Source organism: Mycteria americana, chromosome 9 (assembly GCF_035582795.1).
Source record: "Mycteria americana isolate JAX WOST 10 ecotype Jacksonville Zoo and Gardens chromosome 9, USCA_MyAme_1.0, whole genome shotgun sequence".
Taxonomy (NCBI): Eukaryota; Metazoa; Chordata; class Aves; order Ciconiiformes; family Ciconiidae; genus Mycteria; species Mycteria americana.
Window position 1 is genome coordinate 34233218 of NC_134373.1, and position 27889 is coordinate 34261106.

The 27889-nt window shown below is 43.8% G+C and overlaps 1 protein-coding gene across 5 annotated transcripts; it reads right to left on the reverse strand.

The window, feature by feature from the left end:
• Positions 1-9221: 9221 nt before the first annotated feature.
• INSIG2 (insulin induced gene 2) lies at positions 9222-27652 on the reverse strand. 5 transcript variants are annotated; one of them, XM_075511258.1, is made up of 6 exons: positions 27497-27652; positions 22810-23150; positions 19811-19935; positions 17380-17546; positions 16853-16952; positions 9223-16370 (listed from the first exon to the last, which is right to left on the reverse strand). In XM_075511258.1, exons 2-6 carry the CDS (start codon positions 23051-23053, stop codon positions 16329-16331), a joined length of 678 nt encoding a protein of 225 aa, XP_075367373.1. In that variant the 5' UTR covers positions 23054-23150; positions 27497-27652; the 3' UTR covers positions 9223-16328. The 5 variants fall into 5 exon arrangements, with proteins under 5 accessions (XP_075367377.1, XP_075367376.1, XP_075367373.1 ...); XM_075511260.1 differs by lacking the exon at positions 27497-27652 and adding an exon at positions 26652-26718; XM_075511259.1 differs by lacking the exon at positions 27497-27652 and adding an exon at positions 24567-24814.
• Positions 27653-27889: the final 237 nt, after the last annotated feature.

Genomic DNA, 27889 nt, shown 5'->3' on the forward strand with positions numbered 1-27889 from the left:
TGGCTGGAAAGCTGCCTGGCAGAGAAGGACCTGGGGGTGTTGGTTGACAGCTGGCTGAGTATGAGCCAGCAGTGTGCCCAGGTGGCCAAGAAAGCCAATGGCATCCTGGCTTGTATCAGGAATAGTGTGGCCAGCAGGACTAGGGAAGTGATGGTCCCCCTGTACTCGGCACTGGTGAGGCCGCACCTCGAATGCTGTGTTCAGTTTTGGGCCCCTCACTACAAGAGAGACATTGAGGGGCTGGAGCGTGTCCAGAGAAGGGCAACGAAGCTGGTGAAGGGTCTGGAGCACAAGTCTGATGAGGAGCGGCTGAGGGAGCTGGGGTTGTTTAGCCTGGAGAAAAGGAGGCTGAGGGGAGACCTTATCGCTCTCTACAACTGCCTGAAAGGAGGTTGTAGAGAGTTGGGGGTCGGTCTCTTCTCCCAGGTAACAAGCGATAGGACAAGAGGAAATGGCCTCAAGATGTGCCAGGGGAGGTTTAGACTGGATAGTAGGAAAAATTTCTTCACTGAAAGGGTTGTCAAGCATTGGAAGGGGCTGCCCAGGGAAGTGGTTGAGTCCCCATCCCTGGAGGTATTTAAAAGACGTTTGGATGTGGTGCTTAGGGACATGGCTTAGTGGTGGTCTTGGTAGGGTTAGGTTTACGGTTGGACTTGATGATCTTAAAGGTCTTTTCCAACCTATACAATTCTGTGATTCTGTGATTCTGTAATTTGCACCGGAGACCATAAAGCCTTTCCTCACTGTTTCTGAACTACCCCTCCAAGAAGCTCTCCAAACAAGGCACAGTTTGCCAATGTGTATGTGGAGGAATTAAAGCCCAGAGGATGGAGTTCAGCAGCTGAAACATAAGTCTCTAGTGCCAGGTGGGATGCTCTGGGGGACCTGAGACATCAGTATGGGGTTGGCAGGTAGGAGAGAGGACCCACATGAGACCCCACCTTCTGTAGTGGAGGTCAGGGCTGGCAGATGAGTGAATCCAAAGGAGCATGAGGCATGTGTGTTACTGCAACCGAATCCCCTTAAAAGTGATTAAAACTTGCCCAAGCTCTCCTCCAGTATGAGAACTATTTATACAGCATGAGCTCCTCCGCAGCAGCCTTCCAGAGCAGAAGCTGGACATTGACCCCGCTCGTGGTCTTCATCTGCCCCAAAGTACCTTTGGTACTGACGGACCCTCAAAGCAGGGAATGAGAATCAGCATCCTTTGCAGGAGGGATGGACATTGCTTGTCTGACCCTGACACCCTGCAGTCTCTGCCACCTCCTCATAAGGGTGCTTGCTTGAGCAATACCTTTTCCATGAATGTCTCTGTGACCTTTTCTGGTTTTTGTTTAACATATAGTTCAAGCTTGTCAAAGACGTAATCACTGAAGTGTATTTTTGTGTGTACTTTTGTCTCTGAACAGCCAAGCCCATGCGTTTCAGTCTTCCACTGCCGCTATTTGTTGCTTCCTGGTCTTTTTATATGCAACTTTTTTTTTTTAAATTATGCTTCCCCCCACCCCAACACAATTTCTTAGTATACCTAATGGCTACAGCGCTTCTCCCTTCCATGAGCATTTAAGCCCTGAAGCAGAGTGTGTTACCACTGCACTAATGGTCATGTTTTCTAGTGGAAGTGAGGGGATGCCGCACAGAGGGACAGCAGATCTGTGCTCCGGATGCCCACGGCCAAGGTGGGGAGGACAAATTTTTCCTGTCTTCTGCTCCCTCTTGCTGCCCTTCCCTGCCATTCCCCAGCGCTGGGCCACGGGTGTTGACTCCTTCTCCTCAAGAGCCTCAGAGCTGTGACCCCATGATTTGACTCTGGATGACAGAGACAAAAAAAAAAAAAAGAACCGTAGGAGCGGGTGACGAGGGCAGAGGAAATGGTGCTGCTGCTCCTCTCCCCACGCCAGCGCCGTGCTTGCCCCGGCAGCCCCCGGCGTTCCCGGCACAGTCTGGTCCCCCTGCCTCCGCTGCACTGCTCTGCTACAGGATTTTTGTGTTCAATTGGTTTTGGCCACCTTCCAAAATTCCCCTCAGGAATGCAACTGGAAGGAGGGAAACGGCAGTATTTAACACTTCATATTTCAGCCCAAGCGGAACGAAATTTTAGTGGAGCAAAAACATGGTGGTTGAGCACCTCTGTAGCCTGAGGGCTGTCTGCTCACCAAACACCACAGGCACGCCACGATCCCAATGGCAACGTTGTGAAGGGAAAAGTCATAGGACAGTTTTGTGAGGGGACGTGTTGCAAAGCCTGGAAAAAATATTTCACTGCACACCCTCCTCTAATACATGCTAGAGAAGTCCAAAAAAATTTGGACATTAATGTTTCAGAAAGTTTTGAAAGCTCAAACTAATAGAAATATCCCCAAATTTTGGAAATTTTTCAATTCCTGTTCAGCATCCGTGGCCTGACTCCACTTCTAATACATTTGTTACTGCATAGACATTACATGTCCTGTCCTGTTTGTCTTCCACGCTGAGCGCTCTCCTCTGCACAGTGATGTTTTGCAGTTGGATTTGAGAGCCTTACGCACACACTGTTCACCCAAACTTTGGCTGCGGGGTTATTTACAGCCCTCCCCATCGTACGAGGCAGGGTGACAGTTGCCAGCTGTGCTGGTGGCTTTTGTGATGAGCAAACTGAATGCTCTGAGTTTGGCTGGAAACGTGCAATTCATTGCACATAAAAAAAACCTGAACAACATCAGATGTGAACACTCCTTTTAAATGCCCCGCTGCTTGGCACAGATTTCTCCTACATCTGTGTGAAGAAGTTCCTGCACAGCCCGGGACCATGGAGGAGCTGGGACGGCAGCTGTGCTGCACTCATCATTTCGGAAAATTGCTGGATTTAAGGCTAAATCTACAAAGACTTTGGCAAAGTATGGAGAGGAGGAAACTTCAGGGTATCTGGCCAACGTTGGGAATGTCCCACTGAGGAGAAACTCTTCAGACGGAGGTGTTGATGATGAATTAAGTTGATTTTATGCAGATTTGCACTTTCCCAAGCAACTCGAGGAACAGTTGAGTAGTACCAGGAGAGGGCAGGGAACAGGGGTTAGACTGGAGTGTCCTCATCCCTGCCCATGCACAGATGTGAATTGTGTAGCCAGCTTATACTAAAGACTTTTTCATACTAAAGGTTTTGTTTTCTCTCATCCAAGGCATCTCTCCTGATGTTTTTCTTGTTCCACCCAGTTGCTATGCCTTATCAGTTATATCAGCAGACTATTTGGGACTTACATATTCATCGGAATGGAAGTGTAACAGCCATGATTTGGACAAAAATTATAGATGCTGCCATGTTATAAAACAGGATTTTTCTCATTCATGTCTAGGACAGGACCATATTTTGGTCAGTAAACCTCTCTATCAAGTATGAGAAATTCCTTGCCATGACATTAGTCTCTAGAATAACCCAACTGATTTGATTGCTTTGCTCCACAAGAGAAACCATACGGACTGGGACTTGATGAAAGCCATTCAAAGAGCCAATCTCGCCTCTGTTGTCCCGACATTTGAATAGCATCTCCAGGAGAATGCGAGGCAGAAGGATCAACACTTAATCAAATCCAGGATTTAATTTGCCTTGGACTAAAAGCTAAGGAAACCAGTTTAATTTCTTCTATGAGAAAAGTGAGATAAATGATGTGTACATGTGTCTCAGGTAAAATATTTGATCGCTTACCTTCTTAGTCATCACTGGTCTTTAATCGCTTATTATGTAATGTTACACCCCATACAGATTACATCGGGGGGAAAAATCACAACCATGCAGCCTGCAGAAACTAGAAAGTAATTTGTCTACAGGAGGAAGGATGCTCTTTTCTGCACACTCCGTGTACAGCATCATTTATCATCTGGGAGAATCGCCCGGAGGCAGCAGAACAATGCTCGGCTGAAGTCACACCAGGCCAACCGTCGTCCTAGAGGCTCCTGTCCTGATAGCAGCCAAACCTACGACTTTCCCAGGGCAAAGGCCTCCGAAGCGATGCCAAATCAGTCAGCCCAAATAGGTTTAGAAGACTTTTTAAACTCTCAGCCACTCCTGTAGTGAAGTATGGTCTTTCCAGGCTACCTCTGTGACAGTGCCGTATTCAGAGACCTATTGTACTTGCAGATTGAAGACAGATCTATTTGGTAATAACAAAAAAATAAAAAAGGAAAGGGGAAAAAAAAAAAAGAGGAAGAATCCCAAAGCCAAACCCTGCAAAGAAATTATTTCCTACTGAAGAAACTTTTCTGGTGCTATGAAACCGAACTACAGTTTGGCATGTTTTCCGAAACACAGCATGCAAAAGTAGTAATATTTTATGTTGTGATTATAGGACATTGTGGGCTGCAGCCATCTGCTAAGAGAGGGACATTCTGCTCCCTGAACATCCTGGCTGTAATTTGCACAATATTTGAGTTTCTGAGAGTTACCGGGAGCTCTAATACGGTGTGGATACCCATCAGCACTAACAGCACATAAAACATGGGAGAGCTGACTCGGGGGTGACAGTGGATTTTGGCACCTCGGGATTTTTCCCCGGGCAGTGGAAAGCGTTCCAGCATGAACTAAACACGTAAAAAGGTTTCCCCGAAGCATGTGCTGCCTCTGTGGCAAACAGAAAGCACGAGGGGGTGTCTCATGCAATAACATTATCTCCCGTTTTCAGAGCTACAGTTGGGTTCAATTTCCTATTATTGCAGATCTTTGGGGTGGGATTTTTTTGAAGCATTCAGCCTTGGCCTAAATCCTCTCCCGTTGGAAACAATGAGCCCCCCGCCCCCCCCAACCGCTTTAATGGCAGAAGAGCGCAGCCAGCACAGAGCGCTTCGGGAAATCCCTCCCCTCGCGCCCGGTCCCGCACAATGGGTCAGACGTTTCATCCCTGCGTGAAGCCTGAATAAACAGGCATTGCACAAGGAATTGCGGTGGGGAAGCGAAGCCGCTGTGCCAAGGGCAGGCGCTAAGGCTGCAGCCGCTCTGCGTTAACCGTTACAGCTCACGGACCGGGATCGTTCCCGGGAACGCTGCTGCCCTCCTCGGGGAGCCCGCATCCCCCTCGCAGGCTGTTTGACTGACGTCCGTGAAGCTCTGCAAGCGGTGGCTGACAGGACCGGGCTGACCATGACGTGGTTCATACTTCCATATCCTCCTACCGCTGACAAAGATGGTAATTTCTGAATTTGAGGGCTATTTATCGTAAGGTCAGTTTTGGTCCCCTGGTTGCAAATTTTGATGCGAGTTAATATTTTTGAAAATCAACCCGTTTCATTCATTAATGAAACAATGTGGCCACAAATCATTACGTAGGACCTTCAGAAGGAGAAGACGACTTTACTGTTGGTTTGAAATGGCTGACAAAACCGTACTTATCACTCACAAACTAAACTTGGAGATAAGACTGGGGTGAAAGGGACATCTATTTGCCACAGCAGCCACACACAGTAATTTCCTGACAAAACCTGTCTGAGAGCCAGCTCGGCTTCGCGCAGGCGTCAAAGACAATCTGCGCTGAAACACTTGCAAAGTTCGCCCACATTTTTCTCCCTGGGACTGACGGGCAGGGATTACGGATGGAAACGTACATTCCCACAGCGGGTGGGACCTTCTTCACCCACGGGCTACCTTGCAGGAGAAGAAGGCATGAAGGACTCAATATGGGCTCAAGAGCCTTGAGCCCAGCCAGGATACTAAGCTCATATTGGGTGAAGAGTGTTAATTTGCTGCTAACGCACACTTTTGCGTCATTATTTCTTCCGTATCTGGGATGTTTCTAGTCTGGTTCATCAATGTTTTGCCCTGAGTCTCAGGATGTGTTTCTGTAAGCCAAAAGGAATAAATAGCTTTTTCTTCTGCATTAGGTAAAAAAGCACAGTAAATGGGCTCTCCCGGTTTATTTTAGTTGAGGATCCGTCCCATCATCTTCAGTGCCAAGATAGCTGAGAACTTCCTGTCATCCTTCTATCGAGATGGCTACAGCAAAGGCTGTAAAACGCTTTCTTCAGGCAGCCCTGTGAAAATTGTGCTCATTTAAGAGGTAAGTAAAGAAGACATCACCACTGGATGTGTGTCCTCTGGTAGCAATCAATGCACAGCATACCCTTTTGATGAGGTTAGATAACAAGCATCGCACGGAGAGAGGGGTACCACGCACACACAACCTTCTGAATGTGTGTCAGCAATAAAATGAGAACTACAAAGGCAAGCAGTAGCTGCCCACCGTAGGATGCCTCATCTAGTTCAAGTTCAGCTGTGCAATACAAGTCTAACCCTCCGTAGTTTGAAAAAAAAACCAACCTAAAACAACAAAACCCCCATATACTGCTCCGAAGGATTAGCACAAGGATATATCTTTGTTCACAGAGCCCTTTTTAGTTTTGAAAAAAGGAGTTTCTTATATCAAAAATAGAGAATTCTTTCATGTTACTGTCAGCTCCGTAGCCCACCTAAAATTGCATTATTACCACTGACAGAAAGACAGGTGTTAACAGCTGGAGAGAAAACAAATGTAGAGCACTGTGGCAAAATTTGAGGAGAAACAGATGTGTGAGCAACTTTGTCTTTGATATTTATTTTAATAGTGCTTCTCAAATGTGTTTAATATTTATGCGGCTATAGTCTCAGCTTTCACTGGCACACTAGAGCCAGCACAGTGCGTTATTCACCTCTGCCACCGCTTCTCCTTTTCTTTTCCTCCCTTCTAACCGTCATAAACCAGCATCTGTAAATCTCTCAGGAAATGCCGGTTTATTCCGCCTCCCCTCCCCCCGTATGAAATGGAGAGAGTTTTTTAGCAGTGGGAGTTCAGTGTGATTAGTATGCTAATACGGGGAGAGAAAAGGAAATGGAGATGAGAGATATGGTCCTTTAGCGAAGAAAAGCAGGAACAACTGAAAGGAGGATCTCTGCTAATCAATTAGCCTACAACGGACCTAATGCCATAAGAAGCTATTGTGCATAAAGGGACAAAATTCTCAGTGACAGATGGCACTTGGGCTCATGATATTACGGGGTTACTGCTCAAGAGCTTGTTTACCTCCCATACAGGGGTAAGCAATAAAGCAATAAAATTGCTTATTTATTTTAAAGAGAGAAGTTGAAATGCTTATTTACCAAATCAATCAAGGTTTACTAAGGCAGAACAGCCACAATCCTCACGGCCCTAAAATGCTGGATACTTCACTGATTTCAAATAGCAATTATCTATTGCAGTTTCTTGAACCCACTCTGACTGCAAAGAGACATTTAATTTGCAAATTTTGATGAAAATTGTCATTTTTTTTAATTGCCTATTTCACCAATTTGAATTTTAAAACAAACTATTAACTAGAAGCTCATTTTTACTTGCCTTGGGCAAGCCCGGAAAATATTTGTCAAGACCCATGTCTGTCTGCTTAGCATTTGAGTTGAGAAATGCACAAGTGCCTTCAAGTCAGCATTAGCTGTGACAGAAGCAAGACTATTATCTAACAGTAGCTGAAAATGTCAAAAACAAGCGGCGTCTGGCATTTTGACAAGATGGCGTTGAAAAGAAACCACTTTTTTTTTTTTTCAACACTTGGTTAACTGTACAATTATCACTCGGCTCCAAGTACGGCTTTGGCGGGTCCCTTTGAACTGGTGGGGATGAAGGAGAGCAGGTGGGTCTCCATCTTCTGCTCGCAGCCGCCTTTGAGCCCCAGCCACAGGCCAGGCCCTCCGTGCTTCAAACCAACCCACGCTCTGCTCCCAGCAACGGAGACGGCATCATCTAACAGCCCATGTCAGGCCTCAGGCACATCAACTCAATGAAGACATCCCGAAAGCTAAGGACGTATGCAAATGTTTAGAGGTATGTGTTTTAGATGTTAACTGGCTGTCAGAATAAAACGCAGGTGTTTTTTTAAAAGTAGGTATTGCGCCTGGGCATTAATCAGCCTTTTTAACATTAGAATTCATAACAAAGGGTCGGCAGATTTAATTAAAAATAGTATTGTGATGAAGAGAAGGCCGATATTGAAGTAGTGTAGGAAAACTAATATCTAAAATACTTTCTTCCCACGGGAAGATTAAGTTGGAAGTTACCATTTTAATCAATGGTAAGATGCGACAGTGCTTACGATGAACAATATTGTGAACCGTCTCAGGGAAACAGTGCAACGGGCGATAAGATATTGTTTTCAGGAATTTTAGATAGCAGAATGAATAGGCCTTAATAATTTAAGAGATGCCAGAGTGATGAACATATGTTCATCTTCATCGCACGCACCAGATACTCAGCACCATTTATCTGAGCTCGAGTAGAACAATTTTCTAGCAGCTTTTCCTACCCGTTAAGTCCCTTTAACATCAGTCAGCATTAGGTAGGGTATCAAATCCCATACAGATTTGTCTGCACAAGTGTCAGTTGTCTATTTATGCCCTTCCTCAGCGAAATCTCGGCATGCGCCTCACAGCAGCTGTGCAAGAGAGACATCAGACCGTGTGTTGCGTGGTCCCTTTTCTAGGCCACATCCCGTAGTAATCTGCTGTGTAGCAGCTACACGACCAACTTCACCACATCTCTCTGGGTTTCATTAGTTACTGCGACCTTAGAAATCACAAACTATCAAAGTCTGACAGTTCATCAAAGTGCAAGTACTCCATGAAAAGCTGATTCAGGTGATGCCAGAAAGCACGTACTGTCCCCCGTAGCTTTGAAACTTCCCTGATGAGATAGTTTGGGGGTTTCTGGTAGCAACTGGGTCCCTTTCTTGCTGCACAGCATCTCTGGTGGCTCGCTTTTACGACCAGTGGAAGGCAGGAGGAGCCAATACTGCTGACAAGAAGAGGCCTTCCCTGGGCACTGAGCTGTGCATTGGTGCTGCGATGGAAAGGAGGGGACTGGGGAACTGCTCCTGCTTCAACTAAGCTTATTTCATCTCCTGGGAGCAGATTAAGGGACCACATTTGTCAAGCCACAGGTTGCGGGACCAACACAACCATCCTCATCTACCAGTGAGCTGATCCAGAACGGTGAAACCCAGTGGTTTTTGAATCCCAAGAAGCACTCCAAATCCAGGAACCCGAGGTTCAAAAAAGCACCTTGAAGTGGCACACGTGGGTCTGAAAAACCAACTCTTCCTCTCGCCTTTAAGTGTACTCCCACGGAGGTTAAGGTTTGAATGCAAATGCAACTTGTGATATCTCTCTCTGTCCCTTGGGACTTAAAGGTGATTCTCCTTTATAAATTTACATTAAAAAAAAATCAAAATACCACTGGTATTTGTCTTCATGCTGGGCATTTTGACTGGACATCTAAACCAAGCTCCCTTTTGTACCTAGCCAGCTTATCAAGTGACCCCTCGTCTCGCTGCTCTTCGCTGTCCCAGAGTTCATCCCCTGGACCAGTGCAACGACCAAAGTCTGCAGAACAAACCCAAAAAAAATGTTTCCAGGAACGGGTACTCACTTTCTACCAGCTTCCTCATTTCTCAACACTGCATTTCTACACTTATTACTTACATAATACTGCACGTCTATCATTTCTTATACCACTTATCACCATAGTGGATACATCACTACATCGATTCACGTCCTTGAAACATCAGTCTTCAGGGTCATTCAATTCATCTTCTTCAAGCCACTACTCCAGCTGCATTTTTGCTTTTTACATTAATCTGAAGAAACTGGTCAGTAAGCGGGGCCTGAAACCACACAAAGCAGTATTATTTCACTCTTTCCAGTCTAATCAGAGCAGGCACGGGTCCAAAACAAATCCTCAGCTGAATTTCCTACAAGCGAAATACTGGACGAAAAAAAAATGCAGGATTGTGGCAAGCATTTATGACAACAAGCTCATCAGCAGCCAACATTTTGCATTTGCATCATTATTAATCTGACCTGCCAGATCTGATTCTTACAAGCCAGTCCTCCTGAAGAGCTGATATACCATATAAAAAGCACACATTGTAAATCTCAGAAAATCATGACAGTTTTCATCAGTGGTGAAAGAGGAGAGGGAAAAGCAGATTCTGCAATGTGCTGCTCTTATTTGTTGCACAATGTAGGATTTTTTTGACCTGTATCACATTAGAAAAGAAGTGAGGTCTAAACAATTTCATCCCTTTCAAACACACTGGGCCAAATTCCCGACCAGCATGAACTGCTGCATATCCACTGAAATCGATGGAGCTACGCCAGTTCAGCTGAGAACTCGGCTCTGCATGTCAGTTCATTCAGCAATGATTGCACTTGACATGCAGCACAGAACAAGCATTTGTTTTTAAAAAGAAAACAGTGGAGTCTTTCAGTGCTAACCCCGCCTATAAATAGTCCTGGTTCCAAGAACAGGATTAACTGTCCTTAGCTCAGGCTCCTACGTATTTGTGCAAAGGAAGAGTAAGGAGGAGGAAAAAAGCGTATTCTTCCCTCTTTGGCACACTGATGGCAGGTTTCACCACTCGAGACAAGAAATTAGAGTCTGTAGAGCAGGGCAACTTTGCTTTTCGTTAAAACCTCTAATTGACATATGCACTTAATGTCCTTACAGGGAGTTTCACCCCCACCAGAACACCATGTAGTCACATCCCTCACCTTTACCTCACCAGTACCAACCAAAGTGCCCAGGGCCAGATCCCCAGTTTCTCACAAAGCTCAAAAGGACTGTGTCAATCTCAGCCAGAAGTTGCTAAAGCCATTTTCCTACGGATTCTCTGGTGGCATGGCCAGGCTTACGCCAAGCATCCCTAGTCACTGAGGAAACAACTGGCACAGCTGGGTTAGAGGCAAGCAGACGAGCCAAAACATGCTCTGGTAATCATGGCCAACAAGGTGATGCCTTTGGAAAACGGCTGAAGATCAGAACAAGTCAATGCAAATGCACTGCATCTGTAAGGCTCTCCTTCCCCTCGTTTTGAAACCCAGGACGAAATCGGAATGATCACTTGCTGTCCTTTTCTTTCTTGCAACATTATGCAAAATGTTGGAGCTTCTCCTTGCATAATTTATATCCAGTAAATTAAGTTGCAACCCTGTTCCTCCCAGCTTTCTTTTTAGTTCACACGCTTTCCCTGAATAATTGCATGAAACAAATCTTGCTTTGAGGTTTGATTACCAGAAGAGTATTAAGTATCTGAAATGTAGGTTTATCTCACGTAACACAAGGCATACGTTGAACTAATCAGAGAACAGCAATAGCAGAATTACACTGTGAATTCAGACAGCAACATATTTATAAATACAGATTTCCTTTCAACAAATATTTTGCCCTATTTGCTTAAAAGGCACAATTTCAGAATTTCTACCAACTCCGAAAAAGCAGACCTTACGGCTATAGCTGTGGACTTCGCCACTGCGAATACCCTACAACGTGTACGTGTATCCCTGCATAACTACAGTACAACAGGTCACTCCCTGCAAAGCCGTTTTTAAGTGCGAAAGTCAAGGCAGAACTGCTGCCAGCGCAGAAAGCGAATCCTATGAACTTCCATCCGGGGATGTTGCAGGTTGTGCATCTTACACTGATGCACATGGCACACTGGACACCGAGCGTTCAACCGGCTTGGCCTGGGGAAACTTAGTAGCAGCCCTTTCCCTTCCCTTTATATTCTTTCTTATTTGTATATGTTGTTTCCTGTCTTCTATAGTGCTGGGCAGGCTGAAAAACAAAGCAAGTGCAAAAGTGCAACAGGAGCTGCTAAACTTCTGCGCTTCAAAAATGAAGAGCAAGAAAGAAAAACCTCAAGAAAACCTAAAACTACACTTCAACCTGGATTTCGGCTCCAATCAGATCAAGAAATGACCCCCACCTCTTTCCCAGTGTGGCTTTTAAGCATTCAAAGCACAAACTCCCAATATGCTGTCTGAAAAGTCCAGGCATAAAGTTTATCCTTTAATTTGAGGCTTTGTCATTTGACCAGGGGGAGGTAATCAGGACAAGGCTCTGGACCATGCTGCTCAAAACATGACAGCAGACACACCAAAAATCCAAGCTGGCTGCGTGAAGCAATTAAAGTAGTGTTTACTATTCCATGACAGTTAACATGTTGGACTGACCTTTCATTTACTGTTTAGTACTGAACATTAAGCTGCAAAATTACTCATGCTTTGCGTTTAGTACTGGCATCAAAACTAACAGCATTAGATAGCTATTCCCACGGCAAGACACGCGTTCCCTCTGCCCAGCTGTGCACGTACTTTTATAAGCACTGTATTTGATATTTAACATCACTTCCACAGGTTATATTCATCCGTTACCATTAGGAATTATTAGTAACACTGCTCCAAAACGTAAAAAGCATATGCAAAATGTCCGGAGTGACGCAGCTGGTAAAATTATGTCCCTTCCTTACATGCTGGGAGAGATAAGAAGGGAAGGCTGGTGTATGCCCATAGGTCCCCGCAGCAGCTCCCAGCCAGATGGCAGAAGTAGGGAAGCTACAGAGGAAAAGTTTCTTTGTTTACTCTCCTTCTAGATGCTTACAGCACCCACGTTATAAAGGGAGGCACAAGATGCGTTTCGCGAGAGCCTGGCAGCCCAGCAGTTGGAATATTCTGAAACAGGCAACTTTCCGTTCCGCACCCTTGGGCTGAATTTGGGCAGGAAGGACCTGGAGTTTCCATTCCCCGGGGCGATGCTCTCATGGAGAGGCTACAGATGAAAGGGAGAGGTTAAATCTCCAGCAAAGCACCTTCACCAGCATGCTTTTGAGTGATCTTAGTGCCATGAGTAGGTGAAATTGTAGTTATTTCTACCTTGGCTGTAATTCCTCTGGTCAGACACTTGGCATGCCCAGGGCTCTGCATTTTGACTACAGAGTCCGGGTTTTTGGTCCACAGGTTGCCCCATCCAACACAAACACGGGTCTCGTCCATTGACCCCCTGCGCTCTTTCCAACTTTCACTTGTGTTGCCGTCCCGCTGTGGGCACTGCATCTCAAATGCCGATGAACCTCTCTCCCCACCCTGTCTCCACCTCTGCCTGGAGGCGTTTTCATTACACATTTCTAAACCTCTATTTGTTATATATTTTGAGACAGAGCGATGGGCACTGCAAATGGACAGTCTGTGAATACCAGAGTAACATTCAGTTCATATCCAGACCGGAACATTAATAAATACAAATATATTAAGGGATTCTCTGCCATTCGTGGTTTTTTTCATATTCATAGGGGCTATTTATATCTAAATCTCTATTTTCTGTATTGCAACTGAAGTTATCTGGCTTATTTTTCCCCAGCTCAAATATTCCCATTGCAGATTCAAAAGGGCAAATTTTCAAAGGCTGCTCAGCATGCTAATTATGATAGAATCACTGCCGATCTGATCTTGCCTGCTTCTTTTTTAATATTTCTAGACAGGTGTTTTTTGCCACCAATATGTCAGCTTAATCATCAAAATTATTATGAGATTGCTGATAGAAGGCAACTCAGTGTATTTTAAAATTCAGTATAATTTTTTAAAGAAAGAAGAAACCTATCAAACAAGGTTGTAATTGTATTTAATGCACATTTTGCTTTTAACAGCAATTTGCCAGTTTAAACAGCATAGACCTTACAATGCTTAATTAGTGAAGAGGTTATAGTGCTTATAAAGTTGTATCTAAAATATACCTTATTCATTCTCTATTGAACATTTTTAAGACAGTCTAATGTTATAATTACACACTATACAGTAGCAGCATGTTCACACCACTACAGTTAAGGCCATGTCAGCATTCTCATCATGAACCTTTTTCAGGGTTTGAACACATCAGCCATAAAATTACAATGCAGTTTGAAAAAATATGACACCCAAGATGTGCATCTTGTGTTGACTTCAGTCAAATAAGAATAAAAATAGGAAAACACATATAATAAAGGACTCCACCCAAATTTATTTTGGATGATTGCTGCCTTTGCGCAACACACTCAAAATTTCCAAAATGAAATTCAAAAGAAGGTAGTGGACAGCACAGTCTAATCAGGTTTAGATGAATCTGAGTGCAAAGTGTTGCAAAGTGGGTGCCACAGATGCACAATAACCACTTCTCACATACTGCACATTTTAACATACACAAGGCTTCTTCTGTGTAAATATTTAGACTGGCAGGTAAAAGCAGTTCTACCACCAAGTGAATAATAAAAACTACTCATCTCCAGTTGTATACACTTACTGGTCACGATGAAAGTAAATTTTTTACCAAGTCAGCACACTGGCTACTGAGGTACCATGTTATTCCCTACAGTTAGGATAAGAAACATCTGAATTTTTATGCCATTCATGCCTTGATAATTCAAGAGGGACTCATCACACTGCCCACCAAGCTGAAGCCATTTGTTTAAGTAAAAAGGCGGATGAGGTCAAATACTGTATGGAAAGGGACCCAATAGCTTTTTCAGTGAAATGCCAGAGCCTGCCTAAGGAAACCCACCCTTGGTTCATGCCCTAGCAGTTTCTTGGTCTTATTAATAACATGCTTCTTATTGCCATATGGTTTGATTAAGAGAAAATCTCTAGTCAGGGATCTACGTAAACGTGTTCTACCTCTGCTTAAAGTAAAGCGCATCCGTAAGTGCTTTCCTGAAACATTACCAAATGAAAGTGTGCTTCAGGTGTTGAATTGTCATGGAACCGTGATAAGCTGACGAAACTTTGTGGAGCTGCAGAACCAAGCTCTTTATCATAAATTTGCTTATTTATTATTTTTACGCTTCCTCATTCAAGAAATTTTCCTTTTTTGACCACCTCTTTTGTTACAACGCTTTTGGAAGCACTCCATTGCGTACTTTTCAGACTTAGAGATAAGCATGTAAGACTGAAAAAGAGTTGCCTATTTCAAGCTTCGTGTACAATGCATATACACATTTATTAATAAAAACTTGTCTAAATATCTATTTGTTCTTTGGACCAACTCCAGCCTCCCTAGGTGACTGTAACATGTCTTATAAACCTTTCATGGAAGATTTAAAAAATAGTATTTCAAGACAAAAACGGAAAACTAATACATTAAAACATCATCAACACAGAGACAGAAGGGGGAAGACAAAGTGGAGACATCTCATGCCAGATTCACTGCTGGCACAGGTTCGCAGTGTCCTCTTGAAGTCTGTTTTCTGCCTTCTTGCACAAGTTCTTTTATCTCATGGTCTTAAGAGGGAGCTGCAAAGCCAAGAGGAAATTCGACGCATGCCCCCAAATATGGGTCACACACTAAAATCCTTTTTCTTAAGAAGGGAACCAATTAGCACACAGCTTATTTCAGCTCCCTATCCTATCAGACTTTCTGTGCCCAGCCACCTGTAAAATAGGGGTAACAGTATTTCTCTACCTCAGAAAATTGCTATGAAAACAAATGCATTTATGGTTGCCTGGACCATAGTCACAGCAATAAGGGCTACATCAGTACCTAAAATACAGCCTTGCCTCCTTCTGCTGATCCCTGCAAACAGAGCAGGTAGTAGACAAGAACTACCAAGAGTAACATTGGTAATGGAGAGTTTTATGACACTATATGGTAGTGGCTGATTTAGTTCAGTGAAATCAAGTTTTGCAATAAAAACTCCCTAAGATTTTTTTTTTTTTTAGTAAGGGATCAACACAAGTCAGCTTAAGGGATTGTACAACTATGACCTGAATTGTATCCCGTTACTCAACACAAGTAGTTTCAGAGTCTGTCCACATTTGATCATGGTCCACATAAATTCATATACAAACATGTATACTGGTTGTACCAGGGGAAAAAAATAGCGAATTTCCAGCCTCGATTTCCATTTGTGTATTCTGTGATACTGGGCACGTACCACAGACAAATGAAATGATACGGCAATAACCCATACAATCTGTATTAAGTTTCCTCACCTGTGATGTAAGAAGAATGATACAGTGTGTTAATAGGCAGAAATCAGTTACTTACTGCATCAAAGCTCACCTGTAACCCATGACTTTCATAAAGATATTATGGGCTATCATCATGGAAAGAGAAGATCTTCATTCCTAAATTTGAATCCCTTGTCTTTCACTGAGCTATTAAGAAATTCCTCAAAACTTTCAAGATAAAGTGAAGCAGAAGTTTCAGCTACAGAAATGTAGTGCAAAGGTTCAGTTTGGCACTGCAACATTATGGACAGACGAGAACTTATGGTAAACTCAGTTTAGATTTGGAAAAGAGAATCCTATAATTGAACAGATATTGTCAAATGTATTGCATACTATTGTAACTTCACAGTAATCAAAATCAGACATCAAGGTTTCTATAGAAGCAGCAATCACAGATTGCAGTAAAGTATACCACTCAAGGGAAAAAAATTGCATTTTGGCAATTTCATAGTCAAGTGTTCCTTATGCTCCTCCGACAGTCACTTGTCAGATATTTTCCTGTTTAAAACGTGCATATTGTTTCTCCTCAGTCCTCGTGAGACTTCTCTGCAATGACTTTGCATTCATACTGAAAAACAGAAGTTGACAAAATTAATAATATTAATTTACATAACTAATGAAACTGCTATGAGGGGGATTTTTCTACAAAATGGGTGATAAAATAGATTAACTTACACTTCACCCAGATAAGTCTGGTCTCCCTAAGTTCTGTGCACACACTGTTGGCTGCAGTTTCTGCATCCTTGAGTGGCAGAAAGAGCAGTTCAGACTTAGGGGATGGCCTGACTTCCCCCCAAACACAGGAGCTCTTATTTAGCTCCTGGTCCTGAAAAGACTAGAAGTATGCAACTGAGAGTGTACAGAGCAAAGTCATGGGCTGTGCTCTGAATAAGAGTACTAATGGCTCACTAACTAGACCAAAAAGCAATGATTACTGATTTCTACCTTACTCCACATCCACAAGTCAAATAGCTGGTTGGCATATATGAAGGAATGGCATGTAGATTAAAACTTTTATTAGAAGGCAATCGACTCCCCCTCCAAACTTACCATTGCCAGCTGCCTGCCGATATTGCCCATAGTTATTCCACCAGCAAAAAATATACATGGCAACCAGGAACGAACATAAAGGAAATCTGGAGACGTGTATCTGGAAAAGAACACATTTTTGAGCTCAACACTGTGCAATATATAGAGTCCTCCAATCACATGAGACAAATCCACAAATTTAAATATTAGGACATTTCAACTACAAAAGACATGTATTACTGAAATTTAATTACTTGCAGCAAATAACAAAGGAAGCTTCTTATTGATTATAATCCCATTTGTTCAACTAAAATAGGCACAATTACATTGTTGGTAAGGTAGCAATTTTATTGAAATAAGCAACTTTCAACTAAAAGTCTCACTTACAAACACATAAACGCTTTCATGAACAGTCCATTTTATGTTACACTCAAAATTAAGTGCTGGCAGCTTTGGAAATCATGTCAAATTCTACCCTTTCAGCTATTCTGATTTTATGTTACAGCTTCAGCAGACTATCATTTAACCTTAAAGGAGTAAATACTTACTGATAAACTCCATTGTAGACCAGAAGTTGTGATACCAATGTGGCCAAGAAAGCAATTCCTACTCCAAGACCAAAGCCACTTCGTGATCTATCAAATGTCCACCACAGTCCAATTGACAGGGCTGCTAATGTGAGAGACAACTGGATATTGTTGGCAAAATCCACTTTCTGTGTTAATTGTTAAGGATAAGCTTGGAAATATCGTATACAAGTGTAAAGTACTTATCATACTTTGGCACAACAGAAAAAAAATACCATAAAGAATACAGCACTAGCAGTATCAGCTATAACACAGCTATCGGGTATAAGGAAATAAGCCTTGTAAGTGTTGCCAATACATCAGTAAACTAAAAACTTACAACATTTCTTCGCATTTTTAGGGTCTTAGCACTGTACAAGAGCAAAGAGACTATACACCTACCAGATAATGCAGGCATTTTATACAGACATACAATGCACATATTACTGTTCAGAGTAAGGACATCTCATCCTTACCTGGTCCTTTATCACACTAAGCATGAAATCTTGAGTCTAGCATTAGACTCCTCTAAATGACAAGGATTTACTGAAAAAAGGTATTTGTCACTCTCACTTAATTGCAATTTTGTTTAATTTACATACTAGTTTACATTCAGCTAAACATTAAAATGTTTTCTACAAAACAAAATATAAATAATATTACTGTGAAAGTAGTCATGTAAATCAACATTGAAAATCAGTTTTGTCAACTCTGTGCTGAAAGTGTGAAGTCACTCCAGATATCTTCGTAGTGTTTCACATTCTTCAAAACGTTATGGAAATACTAACTCATCCTCACTACTCCTGTCCAAAACAGATTATTAAAAAGGAGGCTGTCAAGTTTCATAAGCCTGAAAGCAAATTTATGGGATGACAACATAAAACCACTGCCCTATTTTCTCACAAAAACCTGGAGAAAGACCTAGAGGAAATAAGAAAGAAGTTCAACTAACCGAAATAAATAATTACGGGATAAAAATCAATAGCACCACAAAAAATGTCAAACAAGACCAAAAAACACACCAAATATGGTAACGTGCAGAACTGGTAATAAGCTGAAAAGAAAGCAGTCTGGAGAGCTGTCAAGGAGGAAATACAGACAGTACATTAATGATGTCCTGGAATATGTGTAACAGCTGTTAGAAAACTGCAAGAAGGTTTGCTGTAAATAATCGGACCCATGCAGAGAGAAGCTGTCAATCCTCTTGTATTTCTTAAAAGCAGCGAAATGGCATGTGCTTACACAACAGGTACAGTCCAGGTTGGCAAGAACCACACAACCAGATTAATGCATCTTTCGCAAGGAGAGCAAGGTTTGTGAGGGACAGTGGGAACGACTCTGAACCTTGGCAGCTCCAGCTCATCCGGCTGTACTGGATAGGATGGCTGGTGCAAACAAAACCAAACAACAACAAAACCCATACAAGGGCCAAGCCACCTCAGTAAGAATTCAGCCAGCTCTCACAACTTGCTGTCTTTTCCTGGAAATGAGGAGATTCAGCAGCATGCAAACAGAACTTTGCACGGTTTCTGCAAACTGTGTTGGAGCTGACACGGAAGGAGATGAGAGTTCCAGAGATGATCAACTTACTTTCTAATTAGTTTACAAGAACCCAATTTTCACAGACAGATCCTGGTTTTGCCTGACAGAGGAGGCACTAGACATGACTACACAAAACCACTAAGACTCACAGCACTGCCAGTAAGGTGTGTCAGTCCACGTGAAAAAAAACCCTGTCACCCAGCACGTCCCCAGCTCCTCCAGAGGGAAGGGACACCAGTTTTGAGCACACTTGTGCAAGGATGTATCTGAATAGCTATACAATTAGGAGGAGTATAATGTACTGCAACACGCCGACTGACTTCTAATTGCTCTTACTGAATGACCACAGGAATGGTAACTACTCTCTCAGCATCAAGGCATCATTTGCAGAATGGGGTAACAGCGCTTACTTGCTTTGTGTAGTCCTGGGTATTACCTGGTCCTGAGTTTTCCCCATTCTTTGCAAAGTGCTTGTGCTTCACTGATGAGCTCAAGACTGGGCTTCAATCTCTTACTACGGTGTTAAAAAGACACAAACCCTTGGAATGTATTAAAGCACTTTTCTGTAATACCTACCACATAAATATTTCCCCGCACTTACTTTAATTATTCAAAGAAAATAAAGACTCTAAGTAAGACAAAGCCTAATATTGAGACATTTCTAAAGAAAAGATTTTTCAGAATGAAAAGACGTGAGACTGATCAGCTCCAATACTGCTACGACAGTTTAACACTAACACATATTCTGCATTTCCCTTGCAAAAGTGCTGCATGTTATATCTTTAACAATAATTTACCATGACTGACTATGTGAGCTTTGTTTTAGTGGAAACCCATTTGTTATTGCCAATTTCATTAGCATATAGGATACAGCGCTGGCATGATTTATTCCCACAAAGACTGCTACACATCGCATTACACTGGACCATTCTCTCTTAAATTTATGTGGCTCTCCCAGATGTCTGTCCATGCATGGGTACAATAACCCAATCACAGCTGTGGAGACAGGAAAAAAAATGCCCAAAAGTTAAAGCACTGAAAATATTTAACTAAAATAAAGACTATCTAGACTTTGACAATTATTGTGACTAGCAAAACAGATCTTTTAAGGATAAACAGTACAAAACATACATTGTAAAAGAGGAGGAATTTCAAACAATTTCATTATTTAAAAAAGCCCTGTAAAACTTCAGCAGCATCTTCAACCACTGCATCAGTGACCTGGCAGAAGTAGCAAAACAGAGAACTAGGGGCGGAGGATGAAAGAGCTCTGCGCCCTACTGAAATCTGCAGTCTCACATTGTAGTTTGAAAAGAGCAATAATGGCTTGCAGGCTGGCACTTCTGAAAGTCCCACATATCATACATGTTTAAATAACTGCAAAACAAACACACCACAGTAAGGGCTGAGTGCAGTTTATAACATCAATATTTTGTGTCTTCTTTTGTTGTTGTTACAAGCAGTTTTTGTTTGGATAATGTTTTTCTCTTCTTCAATGCTACTATAAAGGCTCACACAGAAGAGGGAAAGCTAAGAGCCTACAGTAGCTGTTGAATACAGAACACGAACAGGACTTTCAACCCCCAGGGACTGCTATGCTCTTTGAACATTTCTTCATAAATGTGTTCTCTACTGCAGTTGCAGCTAAAAAGACTGTTACCAACACAGCTGAGGAATAACACTGCTGCTTAATGTTAAACTGGTGCTGCAGGAGGGGGGCAGAGTCTGAGTCATCGGTACGAACTCCAGTGCCCTCAGTCTGGCATGCTGTTGGAGGTATGTTACAGCAAATGCTCTTTATTCTGCCAGAGAGGAAACTGATCTCCAGGATTCAGGAAAATAAATCACCAGTAAAGCTGGAGAGGAAAAAAAACTCCCTGAGCAATTTTCCTGCCAAAGGCATTGGGCCAAACTGATGACTAGTAACAGTGACGGATGAAAGGACTTCTCTGAAAGCAGCCTTGATCACCACTGATTATAAATATGCAAAATACCTTTATTCTGTTCATAATAATAAACCATGCTGCAGAGAAATGTTCATGTCAATTCCAGGAAGGCTGTGCAAGTACAAATGGTAAGAAAATGGGTGAATTACCAGCATTTACCACAGAGGTTCCCTGTATGTATGCTAGCAGAGAAGATAAGGAAAGAAAATGGAGAAGAAAAGACTGGTGATGAAAAAGAAAGAACTCAAACACCTGAACAGTGGTCACTCCTGCTAGGAAAAGCCAATTAAGGCAGTAATATCTTTAAATCAGGTGGCTTAAAATCAAGTAGTGCAAATACTTAGCAGGTGACTGACTACACTTTACAAGCCATATCCAGTCTTTCCATCAAAACCACCAACCCATCAGAACCAGAAAGGCCTACAAGTTTCTTCTGAGATGATGGCAAGACCTAGCCTTCACAACCTCCCCATACGCAGCTGCAGGCAGTGTTCTCAGACGACCCTCGAGAGCATAAGGTGCAGCCTGATGCAAACAGTTAACAGCGCAAAATTTGTAGTGAACGTTGCAGACCTTCTGTGTGGCTGCTGCAAGCTGGGATTCTGTCATTTCAGCCCCCACTACTCCATATATAAAAGATCAAACCTTTACCAGACATGTTTGTCAAGACAATCAGTTTAAAGTATAAAAGAAAAATGCAGCAAATGCAGGATACAAACCAAAATCTAATCAACAATCTAAGCAAGACAACAGAAAGAGGACTAAGAGAACTAGCAGATCAAACAGGTATGTAACTGCCATTGTAACATGCCAAATGCATTTCCACAGGAGAACAAAACTGACATACTCAGAGAGATATTTGCAGGGTTTCCTTTCAAATCAAGCTCCTCTGGGGTGTACAAGGTATCAAAAAAAAGCAATTAGACTACTAGGAAAAAAATAGACTTAAATATTATCATTAGCAAAACAGTGATGCCAACTCAAAAGCTAGTTTATTGACTCATATTAATACCCAGAAACATGAGCTTCTCAACCTTACTAGAACTGACCTCTAGGAAGATACCGCCTTTACAGTAAAGGTTCGCTAAAGCAGAATCCTCCAGTACTGGCTGCTAAGAATATAAAGTGTAAAACTGACCCATGGGATCAGTGATCTTCAGAGCAAAGTAGAAAGCCAAATTCCAGCAGGCTTGTAACATGGAATGGAACGCCTTGAAGATGAAAGAGGAAAAAGGGGTATTTCTTGCTACCTGCAGTAGACATCTCAAACTAGCTAAACACGCAAAAGCCTCAACTCCCTACATGGTCATGGGAGAAATGGAGTACGTTCACATCATCCGACTTGCTACATTAATCTAACCAAGGTACTCTGTTCTGCAACGCGCCTCTACACCTGCAAACTGCGTGCCTGGCCTCAACTCCCTGAGCCACAGCCAGGTCTCCCAGCTTTACGGAGCTAAACTGATACCTCAAACTGGAACGAGGAACAAATGGAAAGCTGGACCACAAAAGGGAGCATAACTCAGGGTAGTTTGCTGCGCTCAAAACAAGGTACTGTGTGCTGCACCATCTGGCACTTCAAGGGCTGCCTGCAGAGCACACTCCTGTAATCCAGCTTCAAGATTACAAGTGGCACCACCTTTTAAAGTCTGTTAAACTTGCACTCTAATCCAGCAGAAAAAGCAAACGTTATGCTCTGCTAACAATATTACAGTATAACAAGTTAGCAGAACAACAATTTCTGGACACATGCATATTTGTGTATACACGGGGAGATCAGAAGGATAGTAATAGCTCAAAAAGGGCAGTGATGCTGAAGAGAAATTTTTATCTTCCACACCTTTCATATAGTTTTTTGCAACTCTGTAACTACCTATCCACCCTTTCATCTCCATGCCAGGCATACGTACACAACTGAACTTACCTGACGCTGTGCCACAGCAAGGTGGTACCCACCAAGCTGAGGAGAAGATGCTTGTGATCACATCAGGGGGGAAGAGAGTAACGTTTCTCTGGATCTGAAGCAAGTTTAATACTAATGCAAGAAATACGCCAATAAAAAACAGCACTATGCCACGAATTACCAAATTCATGCCACGACTGGTTACAGATGAAATGTATGGGCCACACTTTTTTGGTAAGGTTGGCATTGCATCATTTTCTGCCATGACTTCTTATGTTCTCAGAGACATCCAACAGGCTGACTGAGGAGGATTCACTTGCAATCAGTATTTTGACTCTCCTCAATTAGGAGATACCCAAACCCTGAAAAATAATTAAAAAGGGTGAAAAATGCAGATAAGAAACATTAAATATACTTCTCTTAAATAAATTGGAGACTGAGTTAAAAAATATGCCTATTATATTTTTCTGAATTTTCTGAGGAGGCAATTAGTCATTTGAGAGCAGAACCAACCACAGCTGCAAAAATGCCTTACAAAGAAAACAGGTTTTACAAATAGCTTTGCCTACTAGGAAACAGAGGAGGAAGAAACATGTGGGATGGGACAGCTAGGAATGTGAAACCACAGAGAAGAGATGAGGAATGAAACTGGTATCAGATAGAAGAAAGGCTTGCTTTGCAGTAACAATAAATTGTTTTTCTCCCCTTCTTTAAGGAACAACTGGAGATTATGTAATTCAGAAACAAGTAAATACAGCCCTTAGTTTCAAGTCAGCCACAGAGGTTCACAGATCTCTCTTCTTGAAGAGACACCAGAAAACATTTCTCAACTGGAAAGTGAAATCTGAGAAATATTTTCCAGTATGGAGTCAGAATTTCAGCAATCCTGCAGTGCATCCATTTTCGTAACCCCAGATAAGAGCAAACAACTCAGCAAACCAGAGAAGTAATCTCAATACAGAGAAATGTTTACTGAAGTAACACACTTTTGGTGAAAGCTGCCATACATTATTACAAACCGTAATTGTAATGGCACACAAAAGAACCTGAGAGTGAAGGGAAAAGGAGCTTCTCCTGCCCGTGCACTAGGTAGCATCCTACGTGAGTAACTCTGCTGGCACTACAGGAATGGCAGCGTTCCCATCCCAATCACTCTTTTAAAAAAAACCAAACCTGTCCATCAAAAGTCTTGTTATACATGGATTCAGTGCCACACTCATGTATAACAACGATTTTGATTGACAGCTTAGCCACCTGGAACTTAAGAAAAAAAGCCCTGACATTGTTTTTAAATTTGAAACTGCCAACTGGTGGCGGCTTCTGTTAACTCTTACTTATGGCCACGCGGGCACAAGGGGAGCCAAACCAGCGCATCCATCCCCTTTCTTCCCGGCTTCAGCAGATCCCGAAGAAGCTCTCTGAAGATGCAGCAACAGTGCAGAGGACGCAGTATTCACTTTTGCCAACTGAAAGCCAAAAGGGAAGTTAACTACATCCAGGCTAGTTAAGATACTACAGGTAACTGCACAGAAGATGTCATGTCATGTCGTGGCATCCTCCATCACTCAGAAAAAGTCCCAAGAGGCAAAAAAAGGAAAAAAAAAAAAGTTCTGATCACACGTAACTTCCCGCTGGCAGTTCGGGGAAGCAGCAGAGTCCTCCTAAGAATACAGGATCTCTTCTACACAGCCGATTCTCCGTGTTATTTGTAATCATGAACACATCTTGGAGGGAAAGAGGACAACCACGGTGTCTGGCTTCTTAGCTTCCTGACTCACACTGAACAGATGTGTGCATCAAGGCTGGCACTGGCACTGCAACACACTTCCCTCAAGCAAAAAGGAGGTGCTCCAGATTTTCTTTTCCCTCCTCCAGATGGCATGGCAGTGCAGCTTGGATAAGACATTTAGCCTCCAGGAAAGAAAGCATGGAGTCACAAATACATCACTATTCCAGCTGAGAGTCTCCCCTGTCTCTGGGGGCTTTGCCAACCCGGTGATCATAGGAATTCCCAGAATTTACAGGAGTCTTTTCAATACTCTGCATTGGAGACTGTAGGTCCCAATTACAAACTCTGCAGGAATACCGTACCTAATGGGGGCTTTTAAGCTGTTACGTCCCTTCTTAGCTTTAGCTTGCCTAGGAAAACAAGCTAAACTCTTGACTCTCCACTTACTTCACCATCCCAACAGCTCTTGGCACTTCCTGAAGTCTGCACATCCCTTTTTTTTTAATGCATTACCAGAGCTGATGTATACTATCCCAGGTTCAGCTCTCACAGCCTTGTACAAGAAAGTTCACACTTTTGTGTCTCTTTAAATGAGCTCTTCTGCTGCACACTGAGGATCACAATTTCTTTTTTCACTGTCATAAAGCAGTTGCTCACTGTGATCCATTACTACATTCAAGTCTCTCATTTTTCCTGTTACTGAACTCCTTGTTCCTTGGTACCAGCCCCAAACCTGCATGCTGAATTTCACCCCATAGGTATTATTTACTCTGACACTCAACATCACTCCATTTTTCCTGTAGGATATCTCAGTCCTCTTTGGCCCTGCAAATGGTTCCCAGCTTTGAGTCATCAGCAAACATCATTACTGCATCCTATTTTGTGCACCAAGGTCATCAACTAAAATACTGAGTGAGATCAGCCCAAGTCCCTGTCTTTGACAAAATCTATTAATAATTTCCCCGCAGCCATTATTTCCCCATTTTATACTAACTCTTGATATCTCCCTCTAACAATACTCTGCTTCTTGGAATTCTTCAAATACAATAATCCTCAACTTCATTAAGACTCATCAACTGTCCCATATGGCAATACTGACGTAAACACTGATTGGATCTTACTTTTTTCCCCCCTTGAAATGCTGATGATCAAATAAAAGTCCAATTTTATTCTGGAATAAACCAGTTTCAGAATATAAAACCTGCATTTAGCCGATTGCCATTTATTTAATACGTTATTTGGCAAATATATGATATTAAATTGTGAAGGCTTATCAAAATGTAACAGGACTTTGCTATGCAAGGAAATCACTTACTGCTCTTATACAACCATGCAGCTGCAAGTCATTCAAGGCACCAGCAACAGATTTTTCCTATGAGGTAAACAGCCTGACCACAGCAAGGGCACTTCGGTGGGTACATGTCTATGAATGTTTATAACAAGCAATGCAAGGTCCCAAACTAGTATTATGCAGTAGTTTCCATCCTGGTTTCTCACCCTACACATATAGTTCCTATTTGTTTTATCCCAGTTTCCAAGTTTTCTCTGCTCATTGGCTCCGAGACCTTCTGGCATGCCACAAACAGAGCAATGGGGGAACAGAGCAAGGTGACCAACACTCATGTAAAGATTCTTCAGTGCCTCGGACAGCCTGGGTTCACGATGCTCAGACATGGCAAAGGTATTTACTGTCTCACCTTTCATGAAAATGGAAATTAAGATCTCTAAAGAAGACATCAGCTCCTTTGTCTAGACTGGGAGGCTAGTGTGCCTACAGACAGAGGAGATGATGTCTCTCTCTTTTTAAGCCTTATATTTTACTGAGGGTTTCCACTCAGATGGGAACAGTTCACATATTGAACCAACACTACTTCTGAGCCTTCATCTCTTGGGAATGCATATTCAAAACTGTAACACCACACTGAAAGCTACAGGCTTGGCACTGCCACAAAGTCCCAGCTGCACTTCCCCTCCTCGGTGGCACACGCCTTCAACCCAACCCAAGCTTTTTAACGTACCATGCAAGAGCATTAGATACGATTCACAAGGCAACCACACGATGTCTGGCATTGCGCAAAAAGCTAACAAGTAAATTGTCACCCTAGACATTTTCAAAAACACTTAGTCACTTAACTGTCTTCTAATCAGAAGATCTGTCCTGCAAGTGCTCCCCAGTGCTCTTCATGCTCATGAAGAGCCTTCTGCTGTGTGCGATTCACAACTTCTGACACGATACAGACACATTAGGAACAACACAGTGTAGCAGGGGCCAAGAAAGAGAAGATTTACTTAAGCAACAGTGCGCAGAAGATAGCAAAAATGGTGAAATGACAAGAAACCATCTGTCTTCTGCGAGGCAACGCCAAAAGCAAGCCACCCTCCTTCTCCGGGCACCAGGCAAGGCGGCTCTCCCGGCCAGTCTGCTCCGGATCTCCCAGGTCTGAGGAGCCCTATCCGCCTGGGCATCAGGCCGGTCGCTTCAGGCCGGCGTTAGCACCTCCAGCCCAGGCCGGGCCCATTAAGCAATGCCCGCAGAGGGGCCGCGGGCCCGGCCGCGCAGGGCCCTGCCCGCAGACAGCCGTCCCGGCCCCGCCTGCCCGGGCGAAGCCCCGCCAGGCAGGTTTAACCGCTGCCGGGGGGAACGGCTCCCGCCGTCCTCTCCCTCGCTCACCCGCAGCGCCCGGGCACGGCAGGCAGCCGCCGCGGCCCCCCCCCGGCACAGGCAGCCGGGCCGCCCGCCGCTTGCGCCGCGCCCCCAGCAGCTCGGCAGCGGCGGGGCCCGGCGCCACGCCCGCCCCGAGGCAGGGCTCCGGGGCTGCCAGGGGCTCGGCCGCCCACGGGGAGGACGGGGCTGGGGGGCGCCGCTGCCCGCCCGGCCCGGCCCGGCCCGGCTCGGCTCGTTCCCCGTGCCTCGCACAGCCCCAGCCCGCCCCCGCACCGGCCCACCCGCGCGGGAGCCGCCGCAGCCCCGGGACTCACTCGGCCTCCGCCATCTTCTCCCTCCCCGCGCCAGTCCCCGCCCCGCGCAGCCTCCGCAGCGCCCCGCCGAGCAGCTGACAGGGGCGGCCGCGGGGCGAGCTGGGCGCGGAGCGCGGCCTGGCCCGCCGTGAGGGCCGGAGGCCCGTGTGGGAGCGGCCGCGGCCCTTCAGGCCGGCCCTGCCCTGCCCGGCCCTGCCCTGCCCTCGGGAGCCGGCCTCCAAACCCCGCCGCGGCGCTGAGAATGGGCTCGCAAACGCGCTGGTCAAAAGCAGCGTGTGTGCAGAATAGGTGGAGTAACTCACAGAAAGTTCAGTGGGAGCCTGTTCAGTCTGCACAACGCTGCTCTTCCTTTGGAAAAGGGCTCGTTACCAAAATAAAAAAAAAAAAGAAAAT

What these genes read in the sequence shown, in the direction of transcription:
- INSIG2 (XM_075511258.1), bottom strand. Translation starts at nt 23,053, where the DNA reads ATGGCAGAAAATGATGCAATGCCAACCTTACCAAAAAAGTGTGGCCCA. An exon ending in GAATAAATCATGCCAGCGCT is followed by an intron (nt 17,547 to 19,810) that starts GTATCCTATATG and finishes CAATTAACACAG; the next exon opens with AAAGTGGATTTTGCCAACAA. An exon ending in TCGGCAGGCAGCTGGCAATG is followed by an intron (nt 16,371 to 16,852) that starts GTAAGTTTGGAG and finishes TCTGTTTTTCAG; the next exon opens with TATGAATGCAAAGTCATTGC.